This window comes from Suricata suricatta, chromosome 4, assembly GCF_006229205.1.
Source record: "Suricata suricatta isolate VVHF042 chromosome 4, meerkat_22Aug2017_6uvM2_HiC, whole genome shotgun sequence".
Lineage (NCBI taxonomy): Eukaryota > Metazoa > Chordata > Mammalia > Carnivora > Herpestidae > Suricata > Suricata suricatta.
Genome location: NC_043703.1, coordinates 54,144,034 through 54,159,745, shown reverse-complemented (window position 1 = coordinate 54,159,745; position 15,712 = coordinate 54,144,034). Strand labels below are relative to the sequence as shown.

Genomic DNA, 15,712 nt, shown 5'->3' with positions numbered 1-15,712 from the left:
AAAAAAAAAAAAAGAATGGATCTAGTTATAATCTACCAAAAATTTAGCATTAGATTTTCCCAGCTGCTAGTTTAGAAATACATTCCCTGGATTAAAGGCCAAATGTGTCTTAATAGGTCCATGTGAGGGTTCTACTGTCCACTCCACAGATATTTGAGAAACACCAGCAGCCAGGGCTCCTCACTGACCTTCCTATTAAGTCAGTCAAGTACAGCACTGAATCTCCCAGGTGCAGAGAACTGAGAAAGTTCCCTGTCTCCCAGATTCTGTTTTTTTCACTAAGCCACCATATTTAATTCAAATGTTAATAATACAAGCACCTAGAAAAAATATATATTTTTTATATTTTATGGATGAGTTTTTAAAATTTTTTAAATGTTTATTTTTGAAAAAGAGAGAGAGAGAGAGACAGAATGTGAGTGGGGGAGGGTCAGAGAGAGAGGCAGACACAGAATCTGACGCAGGCTCCAGGCTCTGAGCTGTCAGCAGAGAGCCTGACGCGGGGCACGAACCCACAAACCGTGAGATCATGACCTGAGCCGAAGTGGGGACAATCAACCAACTGCACCACCCAAGACCCCCAAGGAATGAGTTTTTAATTTTTATTTTTGCTTATGTAAGCTTTACACCCAATGAGGGGCCTGAACTCACAACCCTGAGATGGACAGTAGCTTGTTCCCCTGACTGAGCCAGCCAGGTATCCCAAAAATATTTTTTTAATGTTTATTTCTTTTGAGAGAGTGAGAGTGAGAAAGAGATCCCACGTGGAGGAAAGTGCAGAGAGGAGAGAATACCAAGCAGGCTCTGTGCTGTTAGCATGGAGCCTGACGTGGGACTTGATCCCACAAACCATGAGATCATGACCTGAGTGGAAATCAAGATTTGGACATTCAACTGACTGAGCATCCCTCGCTCCAAAAATATTCTTAAGTGAAGTAATTAATGAACTAGATTTGCATTTCATCCACTGCCTCTTCTATGCCAACGAGAGGTGCCTCTGCCTGGTCCACAGTTAACCAAACCTCCCAGCTCCTGTCTCTAGTCAACAGCAAACACTGGAAGGACTGAGGGAACCTGAAAGGGTAAGGCATAGAGGTCATCACCCTGGCATTCTCCAGCCAGGGTACCTTGCCAAGCCAGTCCACAAATCAAAGTCACTGGCCTCTACTGGGTTACAGAGGTTTTCAAACAATGGGAGGTCATAAGGGTGTCCAGGCAATTAAGATGATCCTGGGTGGCTCAGGAGGAAGCATCTGACTCTTGATATCAGCTGAGGTCGGGATCTCCGGATCGTGAGATTGAGCCCCATGTCGGGCTCCTCAGTGAGCATGGAGCCTGCTTGAGATTTTCTCTCTCCCTTGCTCTCCACCTCTCTCGTGCTTTTCCAAGAATAAATAGACTTATAAAAAAAAAAGAAAGAAACGATCCCAACAACTTCTTGAGGAGAAATGTCTGTAGCCACTTTCACAAGTGCCATTTCTACTCCAACCTTCTGCATTCTTTGGAGCTTAGCTTTGTTTAAAGGTTTCTATTTATCCAAAATAACCACAAATCATTTGGATTATGTTTAGGCCAGTTTATTAAATAATGAAACAAGATTTATGCTACATATTCCAACAATGCTTAAATAAAGAGCTTAAAATATAAAGGCTTGTGAAAAATGTATAGTTTTTATATAATACATACTATTTCTAGCTCACGAATAAATATGAACAAGGACCATTTTTATATCACAGATCATCAACACTTAGCATCAATGATTACACAAATCCACAAGCAAACAAAAAAGTCCATTATCTTCATTTTAGTTATAAAAGCTAAAAATCCTTTTGCCACATTTAAGCAACATCCAAGGGGGTGGGGAAGACCTGTAGAGCCACACCCCTGAAAATATGGGGCCCGAGTGTCCAGGTCCCTAAGTTCTTTCTGGGGTAGGAGCATGGCAATTGCATGAACTCTTTCAGGAAGCAGAAAAATGAACACAGGTTAAGATCCTGTTCTATATAACATGTTTAATAAATCTACCCTGGAGAAATACTGTTATTGTCTTAAAAACGTACTCAAGTGTTACAGTGAGCTTTGAGCTTCTTTTCATCCTGGTGTGAACATATACATGATTTGAATAAACTGAGAGGATGAATGTCACATGACGTTGACTCTTTCTGGTCTTCGAAATGCCTTGCTTCTACTGTTTTAGAAATTGTATGTACACTTAAAAATATAGAACGTTTTCTTCATTTAAAAATAAAAAAGTGGCTCTTAAAAAGTAATCCTTTAAACTCAAGGAACTCAAAAGTGAAAACCTTTCCAGAGAAAGCCCTTACCACATCAATGGAATGTCCTGGTAAGAAGGAAGAAAATCTCTTGTCTAAAAACACGGTTCGTGCCAGGAGCAGGGCCCCGTGAGCTCAGCTCTGCAGGCCCAGCTAGACGGGCCACGGGGCTGGGACTCTTAGCTACGTCTTTAACAAAGGAACCCCTACATGCCACGCCACCGCCTCTTCCTCTCGCTTTTTAGTGACTGTCTCAATTTTGGAAATGCAATTCTGCCTCACGAAATCTTTTTCCAAGTAAACATTAATAAAGAAGGCCAAGTGAAAGCGACTGGTGGGCAAACTGCCCGATCCATAAGAAAAACCTGGGTTCCTTCTCTTCTGCCTCAAGGGAGGTGGCAACCCGGAGCCAGACACACCGAGAACCCACAGAGCACCTACCAGGCAGGGTCTGCCCTGGAGCCCCAGTCAGGGTGTGTGTTCTGTTCTCCAAGGTCAGAAGTGACAGCACCCGAGTAAATATGTTCCCTTCCCCAGGGCTGTCTGCTATTACTGTATAAAGATCTTTGGGCTCTCGGAGTCACTTTTTATTTTCAAAGGAACAAGATGAAGGAGAGAAAGGAAAGGGAGAATGAGTTTTGTTGTCTCTAAGAAAAAGAAAGGAAGATACCATGGACCTCTTTCAGACTAGAAAACAGGTGCAGTACTAAAGAAAGGGTTTTTAAAATTTGAAGCAAGTGCTTTCCATCCAAACCAATCAGGAAGTCTGAGACAGGAAATATTTTAATAAGACATAACCTGAACTGAAGTAAAGTCTGGGAAATCCAGAAACAATTCTTCAATTTACTCGCAACATCTCGCTAATGAAAACCTAATGCAACTGTAATTTATACTGTGTTCTTTTCTTTTTGCAAGGCCTTTAGCCACGGGTTTTGCCGGGGATTCCAGTGAGAATCCCGTGGTAAGAAGACCCTCCTCTACACCTGACTGGCGCTGGGATTCTGGCCGGCTAACAGCATGACTGATGTAAACACACTGACCCTCAAGTCAAGTTATAGCAGCTGCAATTTTCTTCATTTGACCCTGAACATTGATAGATGTCATGTCTCCATTTCACAGACTGGGAAATAATAAACTGCGCTTAAAATCAGAGCAAGTTACCAACATTACCTACAACCAGACCCAAACCGCTAAAAACCCCTCCCATCAATACCGACCTTGCCATTTTCAAAGCCAACGTATCACACCATCATGGGCTTAGATATTAATACTTTGTAACGATTCCTCACAAAGGTCAAGGCTTAAAATCACTTATTGTAAGTGAAAGATCCTGCCAAAATAGGAAATTATAAAGCAGTGCAATATTCCAGAGATCTATTTCCTGCACTGTCTACACCTGGAGTTGAAAGGGCCAGGTCTCCACACGGGAAACGACTTCAGCCGACAAGTGAAAAGTCTGCACAAGTTCAGGAACGGTAGGTACCACCCTCGCCGAGGCTCTCTCCCGCGGCTCCTCCGAGCTTCTCTAGAGCGGGCTGCTCTCCGCCGCTGCTAGCTGCTCCCGCCCCCCAGAGAAAACAACACACACGGTTCCTGACCTTCGTGCAAGTTCTCTTTAGCAAGAAACGTGCATTTTATACGCTGTTTTCGATGTTGAAGGTCATTTCCATGGTAAGGACCAGTGTCTGGATGTTCGTTTGTGGCACTAAACATCTGATGCAGAGCATCAACTGCCAACACGCAGCAACATGAACCGACCCCACCTTCATCCGTTGCTCATGCTTCAGAATCCGTGATGAACCAAGCGAGTGAGTGAGAAGCAGCGTGAAACACAGGAGGCTTATTGTTTCGGAAGTAGGCATTTCCAGAGCGAGAGGTCATGCAGCCTTGACTTGTCACAAGTCCAGTTTCTTCAACTGCTCGTAGGTCACAAAAAACTGCAGGTATTGGTTAAGGCTGACAACGAAAACACCATATCAGCAACACTGACACATAAAAGCGGACTCACGGACAGCACAGCTGACAACTGTGTCAGGGCAGACCACAGGCCATGGACCTGATTAAATACCAGGGGCTCCATCCTTCTCTGCCCCAAAAGGTCTTCCCGTTAGCCTTCCCAAGGCCAGCCTGGAACAGAACAATCATACCCACGATCCATCAGTGCCCTAGCAGCAGCTCCAAGAGCCTCCTGGAAGAAGTCACGCATGCTGGCCAGCTCTGGTGACTGCTGCTGTGAGCAGACTTGCGGAAACAGTAGATTCTATGGGAAACTGAAAGACAGCAAGCCCTGGTACGCCCCCTCGAGGGTCAACGCTAGGCAGGCCTTCAGCAGGAGGGAGGCGCAGATAACGAGAAACAAAGCATGGTGAAAACCACGTTTCCTCCTTTATAATTCTTCCTTTTCATGTCTAATGAACGGCTACTTCTTTCCTGCCTCCCACTTTGGCATACCGGAAACAGTGCTTATCGGCCAAATAATTCAGGAGCTAATTCCTGTTTATCCTCAGGCACTCTCTAAAATAAGCATTCTAGAACAGCACTGCCAGACTGCATCCTTCCCAAGGGTGGCTAAGGATATAAAAATCAATCCTTGTCTCTCTCTGTAATCGTAAATATTCTCGGCTTCTAAAACAGAATCTGAATAGAAATTTTTAGTGATATCATTACCTTTCAATAACACTATCACTATACCAAGATTTGCTGGGCCCAGCACAGAGATGTTATACCTTCCAAGATAGAAACTGAATAGTTATTTCTTAGAATCAGAGGAACTCACAAGAATAAGAACCCACTTCTAAATTATCATTAATAACATGTCAATTTATACAAACAATATTCCTTTAGCTACACCTTTTTTTCAGACGTACTGCGACAGAAAAGGATACAATGATATTCCATGGGCCAAGTCTCAACCAATTCGGCCAAAACCCTTTATACAGAGCAAAGAAACCTTCATTCTTCCATGTCTATTAGAAGCAGGGACAAAAGTTAACAACCAACTTTCCAATCATGTCAAATGTGTTAATAATTAGTAGGCAGACTGAATGGTCGGTTTTTTTAAAAATGAAATCCTGTTTGAAAAGACTGCTTAAAAACCCATTGCCCTCTGCCTCCTTTTGCTCTTTGAGGGCCTCCGCATGGGAGAAGGCGAAGGCTCCGTGTCCCACCAGCCCACCCCAAGCAGACACATGGCAGCGGAAAGAGTATGAAGTGAGATTTAATTCCAATTAGGATCTCTTGCCTCCTGGCTCACAAGCAGGTCAGAAATAAAGAAGCGAAGCAACGGTGGTAAAGATGTAACCAGAGCACCACCACGTCACATCGTGAGGCAACACAAGTGTGGGTGAAGCAGGCTTGAAGCCCAGGAGGTGGAGCAGCACACCGGCCAGGCGGGCCCTGACCCCTGACCCCTGGCTCCGGCGGGCCAGTCCGCGAGGCATCGGCAAACTCTGCCCGCCCAGGAACAGCAAGTGCCAGTGTCTAAACTGAAAATGATAGTCGGATGGACGTGTTCTTTGGAGAGATGACTGAGTGAAGGAACATCGTGCACAGTTCTATCGTGACGTCAGAAAGTATGACTCTTTTCTCACCCTTTGTAGCAGAGCAGAGGTTTAAAGAAAATGAACTTTGGTTTCTAAACATTCATCTAGATTTTGTATTTATAAACATTACTGCAGTGTGGCCCAAGCTGGGTGCGTGTCCGGGCTTCAGAGAACCACTCATGGTGGTTATAAGAACCCTCAAAATTTAGTTACTCCTCAGGTTACAATATATACATATATATGTGTGTGTGCGCACACACACACACGAAGATATTCACACACATTTGGGGGCAGTTTCAGTGATTAAAACAAACCACTAGAATGTTGAAGAGTAAGTAAAATAAGCTTGCTTATTTCCTAAGTGTCCTTAATTACTACTAACTATAGTAACAGGCTTTCTTAGTGCAATCCAGGCAGGCTGCTCCTCGTAGGCACTTTCTCACTGTTGCACTAACCCTGGGACACAGGTGCCACTTTGTCCCCCTTCACTGACAAGGAAACGGGTAGAGTCTGTACATCAAGAGTCATACAGTTACAAGCGACAAGGGTTGTGCTCGAAACCGCTGTGTTTCTGACCCTGAGCAGAAACTCCAGAGAGGGTAACACGGAAGCCAACGAGCCTCCCTGCCTCGCACGGCGAACACGCCCTCTCACCTGTAACAAGCAGGCCAGGGTACCTGTGTAGCCAGAGCACCTGCCGTCTCGAAGGACTCTCTGATTCATCATCCGTGTTCTCACGACATCCACAGGGTTGGAGGCCAGGGCCCCGGCCAGACCACAGGCGAAGCTTGAGCTACGAGGAAGACACCAACAGAAAAACAAAAGTTCACCACCGCTGAGCTGCCATCACCAACGAAGGCAGGAAAGAGCTTCCTCCCAAACTATGTTCAAGTGATATGTGACAAGACGGCATGTTTCCAGGAGGACGTCCATCTCTAAAGCACTGCACAAACTTCTTAAATATGGCACTGATTGTAAATTCCAGCCTCAACCAAGAATACCTCTGAGGTTCTGGAATATCAACCACAGACACATGAAGGAATGTCACGTGTTCATGAACTCTGGGGCAGAGCCTTTCCACACTGTACAGATGTATCAAATCATTATGTCGTACACTTTAAATAGCTTACAATTTTGTCAGTTATATATACCTCAATGAAGCTAGAAAAATGAAAATAACAAAAATAAAAAGCGAAGTCAGAGAATTGCAAAGCATGGTCTTGCTCTTGTAATAAAGTAAACAATACTTTCATAGATTCTCATATGCCTAAAAACAAGCTGTTGACGATGGCTACCTGTGTAAACAGATAAGGACTTTTACTTTTTCCTGATTCACTTCTGAATTGTAATTTTCCAAATATGAGAATATAATACTTTTATCATATACCTTCTTTAAACTTCCATAAATTTGTAGCAAATTGCTACCCTGAAGTCATGCCTACCTAAAATATTATTTTTTTTGAAATCTATAGACATACAGGAAGTGGGTAGACACAGTGTCTCCCATCAGGCCCGAGAGAATGAGGTGCTTCTTGGTGAGGTCATAGACCGGGAGCTCCACACCGACCACGATGGCAGCCCTCTGCGCAGTAAGGGACACGCCCTGCGTAAGAAGAAGAATATCAAGACTCAGATAGCTCTCCTTGGAGCAGGCCTTGCCAAAAAACGTAGAGTGACAGAGTAGAAAAGACCAGAGGGTAACGAAGTCAGAAGCCCAAGTCCAATTCCGATCTTGGCACTAACGGTATGACCTTGGCCAGACGCGGCCAGGACAAGTCACCTCGCAGAGGCTCCGGTTTCCTACTACATACTGGGAAGGCTATCCTGGATGACCCTTGCGGTCCCTTCTGTGAACTGACAGGTCAACAAATACCAGGAAACAGCATTCTGTACCAGCGTTTGCCTAGTGTCAGTCTTCACTTAAGTACCAGGAAGCCATTCACATTTAAAAAAACACAGGGGCATCTGGGTGGCTCGGGCAGTTCAGCGTCAGACTCTTGATTTTGGCTCAGGTCATGATCTCATGGTTTGTGGAATCAAGCCCCACATCGGGCTCTGAGCTGACAACATGGAGCCTGCTTGGGATTCTCCCTCCCTCTCCCCCACTCCCCAAATAATAAGTAAATGAACTTAAAAAAAAAATCCAGCATTTATCTATAACCTAGAAAACCCTTCTCTAGGAGAATTTTTTAAAGAAAAAGTAAACAACAGAATGTTCAATCTTCTTCATAATTTTAGATGAATTATTCAAAATGCATTTTAAAATATGACATATTCCTTATATTTCCATTTTCCATATAAGGAAATTAAAGAAGAAAGTAACTTCAAGGACAGACTTCACTCATCTTCCCTTCCTTACTCCATGTTGCCTTTCAGATTAAGTAAAATGACCGAAACAGGAAGAATAAGTTCAAAGGAGAAAAGGGAAGGGCTAACTCAGGCCGCCGGCTCTGTCTGGCAGGCTTACCTTCCACAACCCTCTCGCTCCCTCTTGCTGGTAGATGTTGAGGAAGTTGCCCATCATCCCCCCTTGAATGGTGCTGCTCTGTGCTTGCATCCGTATCTAGAGATGATTTTAAAGATTAACATGAGAAGGAAACAGCACATTTCTCCCCAAATGTAGACTTCGGAATACCATTCAATCCGTTGTTTAGTAACCATCCAAAGAAGAGAATTATAGTACAAACACGACCATCATGCTAGCTTCAAATGTCCTTTGTAGAGAAGACATTTTTAAACCTTGGTTCTTAAGCACTTTGGAATCAACAAAATGCACCAAGTAGAATCCAGAGCTCAATAAGTGTCCAAAAAAACCTGATTTTTTAAAGAAAGTCTTTTGAAAAGGAAAGAAAATGGCGTGTCCTTATGCGTTAATGAGTAGGAAAGAGAAGGTGATGGCAATACTGAGCGTTCACATAATTAACAGGAGCATCCAGCACAGCTGGCAGCACTAAGCGCGGACAAGCAGATTTCTTAAATTAGTTACTTCAGGCCACGACTATTTCCAACCAGCTGAACCAGAAGGTATGCAGGCGAGCAGAGCACGGGCTGACCACATGATGCCTGTCATGCTCTGTTACACTTGAACGTACAAATACACCCAAGAATGGCCGCGGCGTTCAAATGACCCAGATGCCAACATAAAAATAATGGTTGATGTAGCTCTCTGTGCTTTTAAAAATTAATAGGGATTTCTCACTAAAAATTGGTACCTTATTTTTGTTTAGGGAGCAAAAACATTACCTCCAACTTCTAAAAGAAACAGAAGCCCAACATATGCTTAAGAGATTAAGGGGAGGGTGGCTTGTTTCCTCCACCTTTCCCCAGCATGCTGAGAGCAGGAGCACCCTCACACACGTGTGCCTTCCCCGTGCCTCGGCATGGTGCCCGCAACACACAGCTGTCTACACTGCTGACGTCTGTCAGACTCTCCTATCAGACTGAGGGCTCTGAGGGCAGGGTCCTCTTGTACTCATTTCTGGACCCTAAGCACATAGTACGTCAACTGGCAGAAACAGGTGGATGCTGCTTAACTAACAGGAAAAGGGATAGGAAGGGACAGAGATGAACATCCTGAGCTGGTTGAAAAAGTAACTCCTGCCTAACTTCCATTTTGTTTAATTAGCTTATTCCCTTGAGGCGCCTGGGTGGCTCAGTCGGTTAAGCATCCAACTTTGGCTCAGGTCACGATCTCCAGGTTCATGAGTTCAAGCCTCACCTTGGGCTCTGGGCTGACAGCATGGAACCTGGAGCCTGCTTTGGGTCCTGTGTCTTCCTCTCTCCCTGCCCCTCTGCGACTCACATTCTCACTCTCTCTCTCTCAAAAATAAACAAACATTAAAAAACAATTTAAGTTAGTTTATCACCTTGCCTTAATCCAGAAAGGATTTAAGAAGGCAGTTTCCCTGTTATTGTCAATAAGGTCATCCAATGTGTTATGTCTAACTGTGGTAAGGGAATAGTTCCATCATTATTTCCTGAAATCAAGTGAACAGATAACATCACACGTCAGAAATGATCATTAATGAGTGGACTCATACAGAACCTGTAGCTTCTCAGTTTTTAATGAGCCAATAAAACCAGGAAGATTTTCAATGAAAAATGAAATTCAAGCCTAAATTTTTTTTCTGTGTAATCACCAAAAAAACCTTATGTCCACAATGAGTCCTCCTTTCGAGTGTGTCTTATCAGTGGGAAACCCACCTGGTGTGCGTTTATAAGTTAGAATCGTCACAGCACTTAACTTGTATACAAGTTCACAAACACAGTGCGTGTTACATTCGCAGACATTCATGATCTGAACGTTGCTCCAGTAAGAAAATGTGGGGGGAACGTGCCTATACGATACGGAGAGCACCACTTACTTTCAAAACGTCCGTTGGATTAGCAATGGTCGAGGATATGACTCCAGAGAGGATTCCACACACCACATTTACCAGTAGAGTTTCATCTATAAATGAGCACATATTATTCCACTTCTCATATATACAGAGCTTTGCATTATCAGCAACTCAAATATAGGTGTAAACTCATTTGCATACTTCTTGCATATCTTAAGAGAATAATACAATTTCTGCTTCATGAATCAAGCAATTTTTTTAATAGTTTATTGTCAAATTGGTTTCCATACAACACCCAGTGCTCTTCCCCACAAGTGCCCTCCTCCATCACCACCACCTCTTTCCCCCCCTCCCAAGCAATTTTTTAAATATTGGGAATTTTGCTAGCTTAACGGGACTTTGCCTAGCAAAATTACTTAACATCTATTTGCTTTCAATTTGTTTTTGTAGTTTCAAGAGAGTTTTTTTTTAAATATCTATTTATTTATTTACTTAAGTGATCTCCACACCTGACATGGGACTTGAACTCATGACCCAGAGATCAAGGGTCGCAGGCTCCTCCAACTGAGCCAGCCAGGCACCCCAATATTACTTGGCATCTAAAGGCGATGTGAATTATCAGGCAAAGTGAGCAGTCATCTACCAATTACTTTTGTGTGTAAATGTATATTACTATACTAACTAAGAAAAGTAAACCTCATAAGAGAATAAAAGAAATACAGTTCTGTGAGATGACCATGAAGGTAAAGTTTGAAAGCACACCCTTTATACTTAATTTGAAGTGTGCTGAACTGCTAAAGCATCCCTGCCTCTGCTGACCTCAACCATGCAACAGCTCACTGGTGCTCAGCCCATCGGAAAACAAGTTCTATGGACTAAAGCAAAGTCACAGAGTCAACCAGCAACAGAGTATTAGAACTGAGTTCTTAACACTAAGTTGTTCACTGCTTTCCTGAAAAATAGGTGGTAATTCCTGATTTTAGAAAATTTTAAGTGGGCTAGGACTACACATCCTCTAGTCTAGGAGTTTTGGAGATGAGAAAAACGAAAATATTTGTAGAGACTGCTCCTTTTAACTGTCATTCCCCTAAATTCAGCCAAGAACTGATTTGCTTTGGGGCACCTGGGAGGCTCAGTCGGTTGAGCGTACGACTTCGGCTCAGGTCATGATCTTGCGGTTGGTGGGTTCGAGCCCCACATCAGGCTCTGTGCTAACAGTTCAGAGCCTGGAGCCTACTTGAGATTCTGTGTTTCTCTCTCCCTATTTCTCTTTCTCTCTCTGCCCCTCCCTGGCTTGAATGTGTGTACATGTGCGTTCTCTCTCTCACTCTCTCTCACAAATAAATAAATAAACATTAAAAAAAAACGGACTTGCTTTAAGCACAGTTCAGACTTTACATACAGAGTTCTCCTCAGCAGTAAAGTCATAATTAGGCTCAAGAAAATCTGATCAGGGGCACCTGGGTGGCTCAGTCGGTTGAGCGTCCAACTTCAACTCAGATCATGATCTCACGGTTCATGTGTTCGAGCCCCACATCAGGCTCTGTGCTGACAGCTCAGAACCTAGAGCCTGCTTCAACTTCTGTGTGTCCTTCTCTCTCTGTCCCTCCCCTACTCACACTCTCTCTGTCTCTCTCAAAAATAAGCATAAAAAAAATTTATATATAAAACTATGAAAAAAAAAAAAAGAAAAAGAAAATCTGATCATTAGGCTCAAGAAAATCTGACCTTGATTAAAAAGACACACAACCAACCCACCTCCTGTCCACAAGTGGAGAGAAGGTTCCTCACTCACCTTCTGGGTGTTCAACAAACAGCCGCTTCAAGCTCTGGTAAGTGCCGATCTTGATGGTGCCGTAGGAAGCCTGGCGTAACATCGCAGGGGCGATCCTGTCAAACCAACATACAAGAGCAAGAGAAATTCCAAAACCCGCCACCGGGGCAGCTCAATTGTTAAGCTTCTGACTTCAGCATACGTCACGATCTCAGTTTGTGACTTCGAGTCCCACATCTGATGAGCTTGAAACCCCACTTTGGAAAAGCCCTGCTTCTCTCTCTCCCTCCTCACTCACTTGTGCCCTCTCTCTCTCTCAAAAAAGAAAAAAAAAATATATATATATATATATATATACACATATGCATTCTAAAAAGCACTTTAAATCCTCTAGAAGACACACACACAGATCGGCCTTCCACAATCAAACTGTGCTTAATTATATTTCTCAAAATTGAAAATCTAACGAAAATATAGCTGGGTTCCGTTAAATGTGTGCAAATTATTAGTTCACTAAGTGAAAGTTTAGCCCCCTGTACTTGTCTTTAATGCAAACGTAAGTGAACATGGAGTTCTATTCAAATGAAAGGGCTGTCCTTTCTCGGGACAAGGCGCCTCGTGAAATCTGCCCGCTGCCACATCTGTCGTTCTTCGGCAGCTGCTCTAGAGCCCAGTCCCCTCCTCCCTGGGGGCCTGCTCCAGTTATTTCCTCTCCCTCACTGGGCCCTCCTGACCCCAGAACCACCCTGGGACAGCTACCCACCGCAGCTGTTCCTGCACTGCCCACTTCCTCCTGGAAATGTGGTCTGCCTTCCCTCTCCCCCTCCATCAAAACTCCCCTCACCAAGGTGACCACCTGACATGGCTGTCACTAAATTAAAAGATGCAGTTCACTTAGTACTTACATGCCTCTTTGCGGTACTTGCTGCTGTCCACCCCATGTCCTCCATGCTGCAGTCTCCTCCTCGAGCTCTGTAACATGCCCCCTCCCGCTTCTTTCCTTTTCTCCACAGCCTCCCTACCTGTCCTCCGGAGGACTCTGGGGAACTCTGACCTATGCTTTCTTCACTCCTCAGGTGAGCTCATCTCCTCCCATGGCTTCTACCAAGGTCAGAGACTGAGGACTCCGAAATTCCTGCCTCCAACACTGATCCAACAGTGCATTTCCAACTGCTTCACAGAGGTCTCAGTTCGCATGTCCTACACCCACACTGAACTTATCACCCTCCTGCCCCAGCCAATCTCCTCTCGTTTCCTGGACCAGGGAATGGAGGAACCTCCATCAACACCTTGGCCGAAAACCAGAAATCAAGACATCAGCCTTGTCCCCTGCTTCCTCCACACCCCCTCGTATATTAGGTCACATAACAGGTCAACCCCTATGCCTAAACAGGCTGTCTTCTTTCTCTCTGTCCCCAAGACAACCCCTCTGGTCAGAAAATCGTTGTCTCTGCTTCCCACATGGCAGCCTGCTTCCAGTGTTATCAGTTCTCATTCTCTCTCCCCATAGCAGGCCAGCTTCTTTTTACCATGGAAACCCTATCACATCAGTCCCCCTACTTAAAATCCCCGGCAGCTTCTGTCCGCCACAGGCACAGCAAACTCAAGTGCTTATGGGTACCGGGTAGATGCCTTCCGTGAGTGACACGGGCTGGTCTAACTGCGCACACACACACACCCTATGAGAGGCAGAGGGTTCAGTGAACCAGAGGAGGCATCTCTGATGCCTGTTACTATTATCCTGAGTGAATGAACGTGGGCCCAGATGGTGACTTTTCTCAAGAAAATGGAATCCCAGGTTTCTATGTGCAGTTTCTCATAGTTTAAAGTACTGGCTCAAGTGAGAAACAAAAATCTTTGGTAGGTAGGAGGTCTGTGAGGCACCGATTCGGGACGCATGGTGTCCTGGATGAAATCAAGATGCTTCACGGGTCCTGACCCCATATCAGGACTCCAATTCCATCTCTTGCTACTCAGCAACTCCAATACTGCCCTGAGGCCGAATTACTTGTAGTTCCTAGAATGTACCATGCTTTCTTGCACAGACTTCTGGCTCTGTATAAATACGCTCCATTTATTTATTTATTTTTTTAAGTAGGCTCCATGCCTACCTAAAAGCCCCAATATGGGGCTTGAACTCACAAGCCTGAGATCAAGACCTGAGCTAAGATGAAGAGTCAGCTGCTTAACCAACTAAGCCACCCAGGCACCCCAATACAGTTCCCTCCTAACCACAGCTGGCAAACTCACTCTTCTTGATCCTTCAACTCAGACCCAGCACCTCTTGGGTCAAGCAGCCTTCCTGAAACCCACCCCCTGTCCCGTCCCCACAGTCTGGGCTTGGTGCCCTGCCTCTACCAGACTGCAGCACTCGTTATCAGCCTCCACTGTAACCCCGTTTATACTGAGTGACACAGCCCCCACTGAATAAGGGCCCCTTCGAGACCGTGTGTTACTGTTGATCCCCATTTGTCCCCCCGGATCCAGTCTTGCCCTTCTCTGTGATGCTCTGTGCCCTAAGAGGGTGGTGCCTGTGGACTGTGTCACTCAGGCTCCCCTGCCAAGTGACTTCAGGGTGGATTCCACCCGTAGATGATGGACGGGGGGAGGAAGGATGGGGAAGAGAGGTCTCTTTCCCCGGGCACTCCCAAAGCATCCCTCAACTACTACTGTTTGCTCCTGCAAGGCTCCAGCCCTAACAGGCTCTGGTAATACCATTCCTGTCCTTGTCCCTCTAGGCCTAGGGTTGGTAACAATTTCTCACTTTGCTAGTGTCTAGGTACCACAATATCCTTCTATTGTTCCCTTAACCCTTAAGCAGCCCCCTCACTAAAGTCTCCTCACAGAAACCACCCACGTGAATTCTGTTTCCTGTAGGGACTCGGGCGGACACAGGCACCCGCTCCGAGCCTGCGCCTTCAGCACACTGTTCGCTAAATGGTGGATTAAAGAAAAGTGGTTCACAACTCTTACCCACTGAGAATACTCTATCATTTTCACTAGAGCAAAAAGCTCGGTAATTCAGAATAGTCAAGGGGAAGGGGTTTTTTCAGAGTGAAATGCTGAATTACGTAATGTTTTGTGGAAACAAATGTAAAGTTTGCAGTATTAGAATATAATAAAAAAAAATACTTTCAACACAATGCTCACTACATAAAAGATGTATAGAAAATAAAGTTGAAATGAAAACTCTACCAAGCTACTTTTCGAATACACCTCAAATTTCTACTTTTTTCTCTATGAAGTCTCTGTTTTCAGTAGATTCATTTAACAGGTCAAAAACCAAATATAAACACACAAATGTCTACTTACCCTGAATACAGGGCTTTCAGCCCTTCTTCTTTGCCTATCCGCACTAAGGCGTGTAACATTCCTCGATACCGGATTTCTCTAAAGTTTGCATCATTTGTCTGGCCTTGAATCTGGAGCCGTGTCTTGGTTAAATCAATTGGAAAAGTACCTTAAAATTTAAAAAAAAAAAAAAAAGAAAGAAAAAGAAATATTTCACTTGATAAAAAGAAATTCCATCAAATAAGGAAAACATAATGATGTATTACTGAGAAGATATTTCAACTATAATGTAAACTAAGGAACAGAATTAAGAATGGCACAGATACTTTGCAATCTTTTTTCTATTAAAAAAAGTATTAGAGGAGCACCTGGGTGGCTCAGTTGGTTAAGTATCCAACTCTTGATTTTGGCTCAGGTCATGATCTCACACGTCGTGAGACAGAGCCTTGCGTCTGTGTTGGGCTGACAGTGTGGAGCCTGCTTGGGAATGTC

General features: G+C 44.3%; 1 protein-coding gene across 4 annotated transcripts in view; it reads right to left on the bottom strand.

Annotated features, from left to right (window-relative positions):
- Window positions 1-1,555: 1,555 nt before the first annotated feature.
- Window positions 1,556-15,712, bottom strand: part of SLC25A30 (solute carrier family 25 member 30) — a 79,991-nt gene continuing 65,834 nt past the window's right edge. Inside the window, exons 3-10 of one of the 4 annotated variants that reach the window (XM_029936712.1) lie at window positions 15,242-15,389; window positions 11,951-12,054; window positions 10,180-10,265; window positions 8,283-8,378; window positions 7,294-7,418; window positions 6,470-6,608; window positions 5,159-5,239; window positions 1,556-4,210 (exon numbers count right to left, since the gene is read on the bottom strand). In XM_029936712.1, coding sequence (XP_029792572.1) covers window positions 4,169-4,210; window positions 5,159-5,239; window positions 6,470-6,608; window positions 7,294-7,418; window positions 8,283-8,378; window positions 10,180-10,265; window positions 11,951-12,054; window positions 15,242-15,389 — 821 coding nt within the window. In that variant the 3' untranslated portion in view covers window positions 1,556-4,168. The other 3 variants (XM_029936713.1, XM_029936714.1, XM_029936715.1) reach the window with 3 other exon arrangements.